This window comes from Athene cunicularia, assembly GCF_003259725.1.
Source record: "Athene cunicularia isolate RWA chromosome 2 unlocalized genomic scaffold, athCun1 chr2_part1, whole genome shotgun sequence".
Taxonomy (NCBI): Eukaryota; Metazoa; Chordata; class Aves; order Strigiformes; family Strigidae; genus Athene; species Athene cunicularia.
In genome coordinates, this window is record NW_020799095.1 from 143,996,479 (window position 1) to 144,012,266 (window position 15,788).

The 15,788-nt window shown below is 35.0% G+C and overlaps 1 protein-coding gene across 5 annotated transcripts in view; it reads right to left on the reverse strand.

The window, feature by feature from the left end:
• The window catches only part of ASAP1 (ArfGAP with SH3 domain, ankyrin repeat and PH domain 1), a 121,650-nt gene that overhangs the window by 38,834 nt on the left and 67,028 nt on the right, over nucleotides 1-15,788 (reverse strand). For 3 of the 5 annotated variants that reach the window (XM_026843772.1, XM_026843768.1, XM_026843769.1), the window contains exons 10-16: nucleotides 12,274-12,282; nucleotides 11,619-11,719; nucleotides 11,126-11,195; nucleotides 9,993-10,080; nucleotides 8,839-8,887; nucleotides 2,646-2,809; nucleotides 951-1,084 (exon numbers count right to left, since the gene is read on the reverse strand). In XM_026843772.1, coding sequence (XP_026699573.1) covers nucleotides 951-1,084; nucleotides 2,646-2,809; nucleotides 8,839-8,887; nucleotides 9,993-10,080; nucleotides 11,126-11,195; nucleotides 11,619-11,719; nucleotides 12,274-12,282 — 615 coding nt within the window. The remainder of the gene's footprint in view (nucleotides 1-950; nucleotides 1,085-2,645; nucleotides 2,810-8,838; nucleotides 8,888-9,992; nucleotides 10,081-11,125; nucleotides 11,196-11,618; nucleotides 11,720-12,273; nucleotides 12,283-15,788) is intronic. The other 2 variants (XM_026843773.1, XM_026843771.1) reach the window with 1 other exon arrangement.

Consider the following 15,788-nt stretch of genomic DNA (forward strand, 5'->3'; position numbering starts at 1 on the left):
GTTCAGTTTTGGGCCCCTCACTACAAAAAGGACATTGAATGACTCGAGTGTGTCCAGAGAAGGGCAACGGAGCTGGTGCAGGGTCTGGAGCACAGGTCGTACGGGGAGAGGCTGAGGGAACTGGGGGGGTTCAGTCTGGAGAAGAGGAGGCTGAGGGGAGACCTCATCGCCCTCTACAGCTCCCTGAAAGGAAGGTGCAGAGAGCTGGGGATGAGTCTCTTTAACCAAGTAATAAGTGACAAGAGGGGATGGCCTCAGGTTGCACCAGGGAAGGTTTAGACTGAATATTAGGAAGCATTTCTTTTCAGAACGGGTTGTTGGGTGTTGGAATGGGCTGCCCAGGCAGGTGGTGGAGTCCCCATCCCTGGAGGGGTTTAAGAGTCGGGTCGACATAGCGCTGAGGGATCTGGTGTAGTTGGGAACTGCCAGTGTTAGATTAAGGGTTGGACTGGATGGTCTTCAAGGTCCTTTCCAACCTAGCTGATTCTGTGATTCTGCGATATGAAACTCTTTCCATAACTTTAATGTTACAGGGTTTCTTCCATCAAATTAAAAGATTCATCCAAATTTTTCAGTCAAAATTAGTAATGGTCATTCTCACTTGTCAAGTTAAATTAGCTTTCATTTTTTTTCAATCACATGAGATTGCAGATTGTCCTGATTTAGGGTCAAGATCAGCTAATAACAGGCAACATTCTGATGGCACTATACACTGTGGATGTCAATATTCATTCTACAAAACCTCAGCAAATGAACATGAGAAGTGACAAGTGGTCAAATTATAATACATAGTAGTAAAAACCCTCCCATAAGATAGGTACAAAAATACCAAAAAGACATTCTGAAAAACCCTTAACTTAAAAAAATTAACTGAATTACACACCTGAATGTTTCCTATATACAGGTCAATATTTGACTAAAAAAAAAAAATCTAAATTAATGAAATTTACCAAGAGTTCAGACGTTCCTAATTTGTCTAATTCCAAAGACTGGATTCGAGAAATATGGACACCCATTTCTCTGTGTATTCCAGAACACTCAATGCAGGTTAAAATGCCCAAATTAGTTGATAGCCACGTTGGATCTGTAAAATTGAAAAACAAAATATTTAATCAAAGTCCAAGAAAAGGTTTTCAATGGTGATAAGAAATCCCTAGGTATTCTGAAATGATTCCTCATTTAATGTTTTAACAAGTGGAAATAAACTAAGAATATTCCATACTTTTCTCCAAATTGCAAGGCAAATTTAACCAGAAATTTCTATCAATGGTATTAAGTTTTGCAGATTTAAGGACAGTCCCAAAGGCACTGATTTTAGATTTATAAATCCATACTGAATGACTGTATTGGAATATATTTAGGATTTTGTTTCTCATAGAAAGAAAATAAGGCTTCTGTTTCCTGTTTTTATAAGGAACAGAACTAAATTCCACTGCTGGCAACCTCTGAAGTTTTTTTTTTTTGCTTCCAAAACTTTAAATCATCTTTTGTCAAAAAAGATTAACCATAGCATTTTCCAGTATATAAAATAGTAATATGTTGTAGAAAATTTAAGGAACACTGGCTAGTCCAGCAAAAGAATAATTGTTGTCATGGAGATCTGCATGTAATATTCAAATAGATCTTATACTATGAATGCTACAAAAGAAGCAAGACCAGTTTTTAAAGAAAAGAAAAAGCTCCAGACATTATTTTGTATACATACATGTCTTCAAATTAGTCTCTTCCTTGATCTTAAGTAGTAACTGATAAAGCATTAAGTCAAGATTTCTAAAGCAGCAAGCTAGGGTGTAGGAGTGAAGCTTAAAACTTCACTAAAAATTAAATTGTGAATGAGAACTGTAATCCAAAGTTTCTGCAGAATAACATGAAATAACTGAATGAACCAATTCCAGGATTTGACATAGTTGTATTCACTTTTTATTTTTATCTAGATATTTCTTATTTGTATCAGTTCTGCATCAGCAAGCACTTTCAAGGTACATACTATCTACTCAGTTCCAAATGAATACCACCTTCTTGAAGTGTATCTTTAGATGTGAAAGCTGTAACAGCTGCTAACTACCACATTGATTCAGTAGTTCTATGCCAAGTTCACTCTTTTCAAGATCGAAGCAACATACAACTGACCTGTAACTCTGCACTTCTGAAGATATTATCTGATAGGATTCCAACTCTGGGTCTCATTGTTTGCATAAGACTACTTATTCTACCTCTGAATATTTTTGATACTGCAATTCCAGTAGTCTCATGCCAAGATAAAACCACAGAGTAGGATCCTGGCCAGGTCAATTTTTCCACAATCATTGTCTAAGCATTACTCACTTCTACTTAGTAGCATGCACAGGATCAGTGATGCCAAGCAACTTCCATTCAAGTGCAACAAGCATCTAGAGACAGTGCAACAAGAACAGTTCAAACTCCAGAGGGGCTTGAACTGCTGGAAGTAAGCACAGACAACACACAAAAATATTTTAGTGAATTCAAAGGAACTAACGTATGAAAGTTATATTTGTTCTTTTAAAAACAGGTTGAAGACTGATCAACACATCACTTAGAAAATTACTTTGCACTCTACAAACACGTCTTTAAAGAAATTACTTTGCTCCCAACAAGAAGTTGATGACATTAACAAATTGAGATACCTGGTGAGCCACAATCACAACAGACTTCATTTCCGGGTAATCTCTGTATGTCATCAATAATGGCTTTTGTCAGATCCTCTAAACTGTTTTCCCCTGTGCTCTGCTCTCCACGGAATGCCATATTTAATGCTTCTTCTTTGCTGTTAGTCAATACTGATATCCATCTAGCACAAGATAAAGACCTTAATGAAGATCTGCATTTGAAAATACAAGTTCATCTATAAACTGTAGAAAGCTTACCAGGAACAAAATATTAGTGGGAATATGGTGAATTATTGTGGGAAAGACTGTGTGGGGAAAAATGTGAGACACAGAAAGGAAAGAATTGAGAAAAGGTAAGTAAGAATGAGAAAAGAAAAAAGATAAAAAGTCTTAATTCTAAATTCCCTTTGGTGAACACTTTTAAAGCCAAAGCAGTACAGTTCTCAGGTTCCTCGAATAAGCAGAAGCTGTGGAGGAGGAAGGGTGCAATTAAGCTCCTGTCAACGTAAACTGGCTTTTAAAGTAGCTGCGCCCAAGATCTTCCTGAAGTCTATCCCATTGTTAAAGAAAAAAAATTATAACCACTACTTTCTCCAGTGTGCATCTCTTCACAGAGGAGACAGAAGGCACATTTTTCAATGGGTTGATATCTAGTTGTCTTTCAAAATGCAGGTCTCAGTGCACTAATCAGAGCCAGACCATAATGTCCAAATTAATGAAAATTGCCATGGCAACAAATGGGCTAAGGAAGAGAAGATGACAGCAGAGTAATGATATTGATAGCCAACACAAAATTTGAAGAGCAACTGTTAACTGCAACAAATCAAGACTCTTAATATTTCAGGCACTAGTTTCCAACCTCCCAACCACTCTGAAATTTTTTCTTTACACAATAATGTTTTAAGTAAAAACAAATAAACCTCCCAGTGGCTGCTGCCCTACATATGGAAGAGGGGAAAGCAGTTACACTAAGGACAAGCACATTGCAGATGCACTGTTGCCTGATTTAGAAAAAGAGCAAGTTAAAAAAATCCTCTCAGGTAGTGATTTCACTTGTTTTTAGATCTACTGGAAAGACCCTTTTTTTTTTTATATACACACAAATATTTTAAACTGGAAGCATCCTCAATCCATTTCCTGTTTACAATTTCCTAATGTGCTAAAATGGCTACAGTCATCTAAAGCAGAGATAACTTCAGACTGAAATTCAGAATTTCTCACTGAAATAATAATGCAAAGATAAACTTTAAAGAATTTCAGAGGGGAAATTTATGTATACAATCTTGCAATACAGATTCAGAGCCTGAACTGCTATATAAGCACTGTATATTATGTACTTCATACAGAGTTTTAAAAATTTTTATATGCAGAGAATAATCTTGGAACTTGTACTTAAAAAAAAACCACCTTTAAAAATTATTGAATAAGCAACCTTAAAAATAAAAGAGAAATTGAAAGATCTGAAATCAAATTTATTTCACAGTCAACATGCCAAAACCAATATATTAACATGAAATATCTCTCTAGTTATATGATAAAGTATAAGAACCCACACTAGATGGCATTCGTCTGCAATTTTTCTGATGGAATCCAATGTCATTAAGAGAATAAGAGGCAGCAGTGTTTTGCTTCTAATATTCTAGTAATGTTTGGTTAAACACATGGAGTAAAACAATCATTAAACTCAGACAGACAACATCTATTCTGACATTTGTTGACAATCTCTTTCAGGGTTACAATTTGATCAGTTTGTTAAGAAGGCAGAATTTGAATAAAACTCAATTATGCAGTAACAATTAAAAAATTATTAGAGGCAATTAAAACAAACACAACATGACTGAGCCAGCTGTTAGTGTGACACAGATTTCCATATTACGAGTTTCTGAAGTTACTGCTCGTACAGTTTATTTGGTTGCGTTTCCTCAGCTAGAAGGAACCCACTGTCCAGAGCTGCCTGTCAGTGGTGTCCTCTGTGGGACAGGCAGAACAAGAGGCACCACAGTGTCAGCTCTTCCCAGTCAGCAGCACCAAGGCCCATTTAACATGAGCACGATAACAGACACATTCTTAATGACTGATGCCATCTATGCAGGAAGTTCCCAGTTAGCCGCCCAGCCTCCCTGGAAGGCTGTACACTCAAAAATAAACAACTCAAATCATTAAATAAGAGTATATTAATTCAATGCCAATAGTTTTTAAAAGTGCCTTATGACAGCTGTTCTTCCTCTTTTTCTTATCTGTACTAGTTTGGGGGGGGTTTGTCCTTCCTTTTTTAAAAAATTCATTTGCTCTATTTCACAATACCACCAGTGTCAAGCTAACAGTCAAAAAGCTTCTGGTAATACTTTGTAGTGTTCTTTCAAATAATTTAAAAATTACTCAGTCTCACAGAATTGCTTTGTCTTCTACCTAATGTAATGAGACAGGTTGTTCAATCTTTTGCTACACTTTTTCTGGATCTCAGCAGTTTCTTAAAATCCTTTAAATCATTCTGTTTACTGAAGACTCCTAGTTTTGAAAAATCTCATGAGGCTAAACAAAAATCTGGCATCACGGGTGACTTCTGAATCCAATGAAGGATACAGATGTATTCATTAATCTCAAGTGGACTAGACACTCACTCAGATTCCTCTTAATTTTTCTTCAGTATTTCTAAGCTAATAAGAGCCCCCCCCCCCTCCAAATAACAACCAGTCTAATAGTTTTTCTTGGTTTGTAATAAAAAAAAAAAATAAAAATCTCTGTCTCTTCTAACAATCGCTATCACAACGTTGTTTACAGGTAAATTCATAAACTGAACACGAATAGTATAATATTTTTCAAATATTCAGAAACAACTTTTTTGTATGGAAGAAGCAATAGATCTTCCAGTTCAGTCTTCTCAAAGTAAAAAATGCTAAACACTAGACTAAAGTTAGTTGTGTGTTTCTTCACGGCAAAATTTCTGAATCTAGCTTTGTTTATAATCCAGGCATTTATTACAGAAATGGATATATTCTTGATTTTCAAAAACAGATTATAAAAAACCCTAAAAGGTTATGTCTAGAGCGTGTTTGGCCCTATCCACAATTAGCAAAACGCAGAAAGTATCTATTATTGCGTATGTAAAAAAAATAAATAAATAATAATAATGTGGTTATATTTTAATGACCTGAGGTTACTTCTACACATTACATATATACACACATACATAGACACACTTCAACCCCTCTGCATACATTGTACTTTATCTACTAGAGAAATTAATAAGCTGCTGAGAATTTCAAAGGACAGTCAAGCAGTAAAGGTCAACAGACAGCTGGCAAGATAAAAAAAAATAAAATCATGAAATGCTCTGGACTAAAGGAAATGTTTGAAGGGAAGCAGTAATAAACCTATAACAGAATGTAGACTTCCATGATTTTTATGTTAAACCATCTGCTTTTTAAAATTATTATTATTTTTAATTAGTTTGAGGATTTATTTATGGAAGCAGTTTAAAATGATCACTAGGAAAATTATTCAAGGTCAGTTAAACTAGAGTATAAAGAAATGCATCTTGCATTTTTCTCCCTAGATACGAGTCTGGAAGGAAGCGATTTGAAAAATCTACGCATTTATTTTTCAATTGGTGCACAAAGGAAAAAAGACAGAGGCAGCACTAAAATTCAGTGGACAAAACACAAGATGGAGAGGAAAGGGTCAAGAGAGCGGCACAAATATACAAGTGGAAACTGGAACAAGAGTATGATAACTCTAATCAAGGAGCTAGATCACAGTTCTTCCAGAATGCTCTTAAAACAGTAAGGTTGGAAGTCAAAGAGTGATGCTTGCATAACACCTTAAGATATTAAAGCTATTTAAAACCTGCTCTGTGGCTGCACAAGAAAAACAGAACATTTGGTTATACTGTAGTTTCTCATCAACACAGTAACAGTCATTCTGGTTCACGAACTTCAATTAACTAAAGATATTGCAGATTTTCCTAAAGAAAAAAGACTAAGTTTCCGTGTGCATCTCAAAGTACATACCATTATTTGGGTCACTTAAGTAATTTCTGAAACAGAACACCTGTCTGAGTAGCATTACAACGCCTTTTTGCTGGTCGATTACAGTGCCAATACACACAAAATACAGGCAAGATAGCATCTATCAGTTTGTCTGCATGCATTCCAACACTTGGATGCAATTAATGTCTCTTAGCTTTTTAAACTTGCAGCAATATGAAAATATTCCAGTACAAGTTATTTTCTCAGCACTGGACTTTAAAATATGTCCTGATTTCAGCTCAGACAGAGTTAATTTTCTTCCTAGTAGTATGTAGTGCTGTGTTTTGGATTTAGTATGAGAATAATGTTGATAACACACCAATGTTTCAGTTGTTGCTGAGCAGTGCTTATCTTAAGGTAAGGATTTTTCAGTTTCCCATGCTCTGCCAGTGAGCAGGTGCACAAGAAGCTGGGAGGGAGCATGGCCAGGAGAGCTGACCCGAACTAGCCAAAGGGCTATTCCATACCGTAGGATGTCATGCTCCGTGTATAAACTGGGGGGAGTTGGCCAGGAGGGGGCAATTGCAGCTGAGGGGACTGGCTGGGCACTGGTCACTGGGTGGTGAGCAACTGTCACTTGTCTTGGGTTTTATTTACCCCTCTTTTTGTTATTTTGCTTTTCATTACTATTATTATTATTACTGTTATAATTTTTATTATTGTTATATTTTACTTTATTTCAATTATTAAAATGTTCTTAGTTCAATCCATGAGTTTTACTTTTTTTGCCCCCTGAGCCTCCTCCCCATCCCACAAGGGCAACGGGAGAAGTGAGTGTTTAGTTGCCAGCTGGGGTTAAACTACAACAAAGTAATAAAACAGACTTTAGTGGTAAACAAATGGGAACTACAGTTCTAACGGGAAACAAAATCAGCTGAGAATTCCAAAACATTCCAACAGGCAGGCAGCTAAACTAAATTTACCAACCTGCCAATCAGAAAAATTAACTTACTAATGTATTCTCCCCCTACCTTGCTCATGTGTTAAGACAAAAAAAAAAAAAAACAAAACTCAACCAACCAAACCTCATCTCTTAAACCAACAAATACAGTAAAAACTAATTTATGGCAGAGGCACAAAAACTTCTGACTCATCAAGTGCTTAGAATTAAGGGTATTTTCTCCTTCACCAGGAAACTTACTGTAATAATTAAATTCCAGAAGGAATGCAGTAAGCGTGACTAGCAAGTCAGCTTTGCTATTTAAGAGCCAAGATAAAGCTGGGGAAGACTGTGGAAGGAAATAGCTGCATGATTCCCAACATTGAACTGCCAATGCCATTGCCTCCCCACTACTTAACAACTGAAATACCCTACAAACATTCCCGGCACCTTTAAAATACACATGGAACAACACAGTCTTCCATTACAATATAGACATGTAACAAAAGAGCACAATGGTCCTGAGGAATGGGGCAGCCTGGAAGGTTCAGGCTTGCTGCCCTCTTCACTAGTAACTTTATTCCTTCAATTGTCAGGTGATATACATTCTGCACAGCACTTTTGATGATACTGAGAGCAATATTCAGGAGGTGCACAAGAAGTGGTACATGGTTCTCAGGAAATAAGTTGTCCTGATATAGCAGGAAGAAAAATTATTTTAAAGGAAACAAGCTGCTTGGAAACATGCATTAATGAAGCACATTACTGGATTCTGAAGTACACAAATGTTGAAGAGAACAGCTTTACTATTTATTTCTAGGCCTACAGTTGGAGACATGTATTACCTGTAAATATTTTCCATGTGTTACATGGCCATCTTTTATCTATTGATTATTTTTAATTTAAAGGAAAAGGTAGGATCAGGAAGAAAAGAAGGAGCTGCGAAAAAGGGTTGACACAGAAGATTTAAGAAAAATTTTAAAATATTTCATTTGAACCCTAACAACCTGATCTGTTATATTATGCCAAGCGATTGCACGCAAAGCATGTGCTGTCAGGATACAAATTCTGAATGGGTTTTTGGCTGGTTGGGCTGTTTTTTTGTTTTGATTTGTTTTTAACGTTACAAGGTTTTCAAAGAGCCCTGTATCATGACACAGAATAGTTTATAGATTCACAGAAGCAGAAAAAACAGACAGTAGGCACTACTTCTGCATTAACTGAGAAACAATTTCCACTGTTATATGTGATTTTATACATCTCTATTGGCAAAATAAATTTGAAAAAATGCAAATATTCTTACGCTACATATTCCTGTTCATCTTCTGCTTGAAAGTGGTATGTTCTGTTATCTGAAATAAATAAATACAACTTTTTATTTGGTACATGATAAATAAGTATCTACAATATTTGTTACTAAAACCTATTTGGCAACTGAAGACTTTAAGAGCAATTGCTCTTAACCAGCAACATTAATATTTTATTCATAGCTTTGGAAAACAATTTTTAAAAATACTGAGAAAGATGCAATTGTGAATTTTAATTTACACCAAATTTATGTATTTCAAATGTCTTATGGTTAGAAATATGAAAGAAAAACAAGTATATGAATCAAGTTTTGCCCTTCTGAAGTGAAGTCTGAAACATAAATAGCAGAAAATCACAAAATTAATTTGTTCCTATTATATATTTTTCCCTCTGTTTGGCTTAAGAAACTTCTTTTTACTAACCGATGGATATATGGTATTATCCCACACATTCAAAGGTTTCATAGACCATCCCTGTAAATATAGAATGTTGGAACTGTTTGTTGTTTAATACTATATATGTAAAGACTGAAAACAGTAAGTTGACTCACAAACTTCAAAAATGTTTTTAAAATATGACTGAATATAAATACCTGCTATACAAGACCAAAATTGCAAGAAGGGAAGAAGTCACAGGAACTTTAATGCTGAGAATACAAGTCACTACCAATTTTAGACAAACAAAAGCATATTTTAAAAGAAGGGTAACAGAGCAAGAGAAACTAGGGTCTCCTTGCCTTTCTCATCCCCCCCAAACAGTACTCAAAAAGCAGAACAGACAATGAAAGAAAATGAGGATGAGGCCAATGTATTTTTTTTCCATTTCCTGGTGGATACAGCTTATGAATGTTCCACTAAGCTGTTAAACGCCTCTCTGAACTCAGGAGAACAGCATATATTCTCCATTTCATGGCTTTTCACAAATGAACAGTATCTATGCCATGCATAAACACAAAAAAGGTTCTTTATTCATGTGTCCATTCAACCCATCTTCAAAACAAGAGAGATCTGAACACTCATAAGGCAATGCAGGTATCTGGATAGAGCCCTAAATTTTGAACTGTAGCCTTATTTTTACCCAAAGTATCTTATGATGATGTTTTTATAGAAATTCCACATAATGCAACATGGTACTAAAGTTGTTACATACGTGATATTAGATCAAAAGACTTCTTATCTTCAGCATTTGGCTTCACCTGGCAGGTCAATAAATTCAGTTTAGCTGGTTGCCTGTTGGACTAAAAAGAAAATTTATTTTACTTAAAAAATGTCTTGTTTCAGGACTGTTTTTCCCTTCTGGGGAGTGGGTACATATGATATTAAAGTGTGGGCATGCATACATGTACAGCCTCAAAATGCTTGAGCCCAGCATGACTTTGTTGACTTGGTCTGTCAGAATGGACAGATTGCTAAACCTAAACAAAGTTAAAATCTTCATGGCAACTCTTCCTGACTATTTAAAAATAATGTGCTTTGCAGATATACCATGACAATCCTTAGGAGCAAAACTAGTTGAAGTATTCATTGAAAAGTCTGTTCAATATATTTGCCATTTTCTTATCAAACCATTGATAAATACATTTGAGTATTAAATCAACTCTCATTAGGTATATCAGGTGGGGGAAAAAAAATGAAGAAAAGTTTTAGATGGCTAAAAAAGACATCGCTCACTTCATACAGTCCACAGGAAGTTTTGAAACTAATTTCAGACCAGCCTTTATTCTCATTATCCCACTCTGATTAGTTGAACAATTTAAATTTTTTACAAAATGAATGTGTAGGCATTAAAAAGTATAAAATAGTGAACATCCTATGTAGGAATAAAACATCTGTAATGCAGACATGTATGAGGTAGTTTTTGGTCTTCCAGTATAGACAACAGCCAGAACTAAGTTTACAACAAGGCATCTGACCAAATCTACCCAGACTCCTTCAACTACACTGACCAGGTCTGCAGTGGCTAAGAGAGGAGTCTACAGGATCTTGCTCTGATGCACTTCAGTTACACTTCATTTTATTCAGATGAATCACATCCCGTATCTGAAAGGTACAGTAAGAACAGGTGTACTGCTCTGTTTAACCTGAAGCACTGGTCCCATTAGTGAACAGACCAAGTATAACAATACTTCCATAAATCAGTCTCCCAACTTCTGACAATCCACAGAACTTCAGTGGTTGGAAGCAGAAGTGGCTTTTTGAAATAGTAGATTAACACCAACAGATTCACTAGGAAAGGATACCATTAATTTATTTTTTTGATAAAAAGGTATTAAAAAAAATTACCGTTGCATGTGATATGGTAAGAATTCCATTTTTAACAGTGCACTTTCTTCTTTGCCATACTTTCCTTAACCTACATGAGAACATCAAAAACAACAAATTCAGTAACTAGACATGACTCCAAAACATGTTAATCTCATTAACACTGTGAGAAGATTAGCCTTGAACAACAAACAGATGCAGTCAAAATTTTATTAACTACCTCATCAAAAGTAACTTGGAGATTTATGACAGGTCTTAATCACCTTTTAGAGACTTATTAAGACAATAGCTTTCTTTTTAATATGACTTTTTGTTTATTATTGCTTGTGATGCTTTTTATATTTAATATATTAAATTCAGATCTGTGTTCAGATTTGAACTGTGAAATTCCCGAGTACTTGTGGCACATGCATTAGGAAAATGTGCCTTAAGCACCCACAGTAGAAAACAACAAAAATCAGTGCATGAACATACTAACAGCTGTCCCTACGTATTATGAGCTCCAAGAACATACCCATCACTCTTCTTTAAAAGATAACCTTTCTTCTCACTGCCATATTCCTTATTCCCCTGAAGCTGATGCATACTATATCCTCCTTGCCTGCTCTGTGAATCCTAAGAAAAGGAAAACACTATTAACATTATTTTCTCTATCACAACTTCACAAATTAATAAAGGTTACAAAAAAGAGAAAATTCCTAATGCATGCTTTACATCTATAGGAGAGGTTGCTTTTACATCATGTGATCTTGAACTAACTGCATGTTCAAGATTCAATTACTTCATTAGGCATTTGAAGTATAGTATAGATGCAAATATGCATCTCAAGAATAACTTTTTAAATACAGAAATTTTATATTGCATAATCTTATAATCAAAGAATAAAAGACTAAGATAAAATTTAAAAAGTGCAACAGACTACAGCATGCATATAGATACAGAAACACATATATATAAACAAACAAAACCAAATGCTAATAATCACTTCTTTATCCAATTAAAAATATCCAATTAAAAATATAATTCATGAGTTTTAGTGAATGAAGTCAACTGAAATAACTTTTGGCCTGATCTAGTGAAACAATTAAGTGAAATGGATAAACTTGTCATAAGCACATCAGAAAAAAAATAAAAAATATCCCCAAAAGTTCATTAAAACATTGACTTACTCTCCTAGACTTCGATCACGAAAGGCAAAAGCAATAGAGGAAAGAGAAAGCAAATAATTTAAAACAAGAATTATTATTTTATTTAAAAAACATGTTCCTCGAACATAAATTTTATAGCCCCCATATCTAACAAAACTATTTTTCCCCTTTCTAACAACACTACTAGAAAGAAAGCAAGAATTACTTCAGGCACACTGGTGCCTTTTCTCAAGTAACAAAGCATCATAAAATTCTGTTCAATCTAGCATATATGACATTGGATTCAAAAAGAAAGATGGATGATTATAGGATCAAATTTTACTACATGTCTTCCAATCTTTATTACATTTAAATTGTCTAAAATGATAGCTATATTGTATCCTCCACCAAAATGGAGCTAATTCTGAATTTCCATGAAAAAGATCAGGCCCAAAGTTAACTTTTAATTTTTGCAGATCTATATAAAAAGGTCTAATTAAGGACAAGTTGATACAGTTTTAAATGTAGCTGTGAAACAATTATCTGCAAAACATCTGACAAAATCCCACCAAAAAAAAAAAAAAAAATCAAAAGAATGAGAAGTTCAATTACTCCCTTAGTAACAACCTTTTCTCTTTCAACACACAGCTTGCTACAATTACCACAACCTATAAATATTGAAGACTTCTCCCTCCTATCTTATTCATGGTCCTTACAACTGTGTTTTATTTTATTACAAATTTGTCACAGGATTTTAAAGAGAAGTGCTTTGCTAAAACAGGCAGTTGTGGTGAGAAGCGGTATGAAGGCTGCTATATGCCATGTGCTGTTGGCAGCGTTATGCCATCACAGTAAGCAGATAATCTGTTATAAGCAAATTTCAAACCCCCGTTGGAATTAGGGTCCTATTGGTGTTAGCATAGGAAAGAATGTAATGAGACATAATTCCTGTTCCAAAGAGCATATCAAATAAAGATTTGGCAAAATGAATAAAGGAAGTATAGAAATAGTTAACAAAATAGACACAAAACATGATTCTAAAGACTATATTCAACTTAAAGCTGTTAAGTTACATTTGTAACAATTAATATACATAAAAATAGGGAGTAGAAGCCTGTATTAAAGGCCTGGTTTCCTTCAAAATTAAGCTTCTTAAGGTATAAGCATTTTTCAACATACAATACTTTACAAATAAAATTACAACAGTATCCCTTAAAACATTCTTCCTCAAAGCTTTAAACCATAATAATTTTACAAAATCAGGTAATCCTTGCACAAAGTAACAGAAACTGCTGTAACTCAATAGCAAGACCATATAGTGGCAACAAGAGACATTGCCTGTAACAGAGCCACAGTAAATGGTGCTTCCCGTAGCAAAGCTACAGCGCTTCGGCACAACCCAAGATTCAAAGATGGTCAGGACTTCCAAGAATCAGGTAATTGCAAAGATTACAGTAATAGTCATTTCACTGATGAAAGGACAGGTATGTCAGCAAAATGTGTAAGAGCATTACATATGTCCATAATGCTACATAAACACCTTAAATACATGCAACAGTAGAACAAGAGCTGCATTACGAGACCTTCAAAGTGCAGGGAACGAGGTTAGCTCACTTTGTACTTTAGTGTTTTTTCCCAAATAAAAGTATGGGTGCCGAAGAGCAATTTTTCCGTATGTATTATTTTAAATTCAAAAAGATCCTAAATGCTTTAATAGATTTAACAGCCATGAAGGAATCTCTTCCATCATCTGTGACGGCAAGTTTGTCTGAGATGGGTAGAAAGTCTCATTTATCTAATGACAACTCCAAGGAAATTAAAGGTGGCAGAATTTAAAATTTGGACAGGAATCACTAGTTTCAACTTCCTTTTCTTGCACTAAAGGTCAAAGAAACTTAGAACTACACAGAATCAGGGCCTCAATTTTATCGCTTCAAACTGCCAAATTTTTGGCAAGAGTACTTCTGAACCTTTAAAAATGCACTAGAGAAAATCCCACTCATTTCACGTTCTTCAATACTTCCATTAATCCATGAATTTTCCAATGGTGAGATTATAATGCACTAATATAAGGGGGAAAATGTATTCTTAATCACAACCAAGCAGGCCATCTGTCACAGTAATAAAGCCCTGCTTTATGTACTTGAAGATTTAGATATACAAGATGGAAAGCTGACTGCTAAAACTCAGGCCATGTGCCTTCAAGCTTCACTGTCACTTAATTAAGGAGTAATGAATGCTGGCATGCTATTTCAGGATCAAAACACTGAATACCTACATAACAGAGACACTGTTTTATCAAGCTCCTCAATATCTGCCAGCATCATTACACTCTGACTCATGTAATGTAGCAGAATCACATGAGTGAAAGTCCTCACGTTGATTTTTGAAAGAGACACTTGAACATCAATGTGATCAACCAGTTGTTTTATTCAAAAGAGAGGATTCTTTCATTATAGCAGATCTCTCTCTCTCTCATGATCTGCATGAATATCTGAGAATCACAATATTGCTCCTTTTCCTTCTAAAACAATTTCAATTCTCAAGCCAAACACTTTATTTTTATAACTTTTTATATAGATATCATACATCTATACAACACAGTTTTTCAAGAGTCCTAGGATTTGTCAGTACTATAATTACAGTCAGAAAAGTTGCATAGTTCCTTTGGTGAGGCCTGTGAAGCTATTATTACAACATGTATCTAAGTTTCAGAATTTGACTTGGTTAAATTTTGTTATTTTAAATGAGGTTATTTTCCACCGAAACAGAATGATTTTTACTATAGGTAACCAAAAAACCAAGCATGCATTTCACTTAGTTATTCTACCTCATAACACTGTAAACAACTTCTGAAGCTTGATTTGTACTGTACACAGCCAAATACACGGCACCAAAGAACAACACATTTGTCCTACTTTATCTCTGAAAACTGGCTGATGACCAAGTATTCTGAATTTAACAACATATGCAGCAGCCAGGATAAAAGGATGTATTTTTCTTCGCTTCCCAGATAATCAGCTTGTGGAAGAAAAAGGTATATGAGAAGGTTCTCTGGAATCTGTTCACAAAACTTTAGAGTTTACAGTTATTCCAAATACCTCTTGAAATCTAATGCACTTGTTTTCAACTTTTGTGGGTGAGGATGGAGAACGAGCATGAGTTACATCCAGAGTGTCTGAAATACTAGGGAGATTATAAATGAAACATATATGGGAAGCTCTAAGTATTGTGGAAGAGATCCAGTAGGTCCACATGCACACTGGAGATGGAAGGAAACAAATACAAAACTGAACACTGGGAAAGACTGCAGAGTATGAGATAAGTGAAAACTGAGTACTAGAAAGAGCTGGAAAGTCTTGCAATAAATTGGGATCTATTCAAAGGTGTTCTGTAGTGCTCCTATCCTCATTTGTGACAAAGAAATTCTAAAAACCATGTACAGTATGATGTAAGGTTGTCTTGTCCTTCAGAACAATGGGATTAAAGATGCAGGAAGAGGAACAGCCTTCTGGCCAAGGTTTATCTGCTATATAATGTATAACTAGATTACGAAA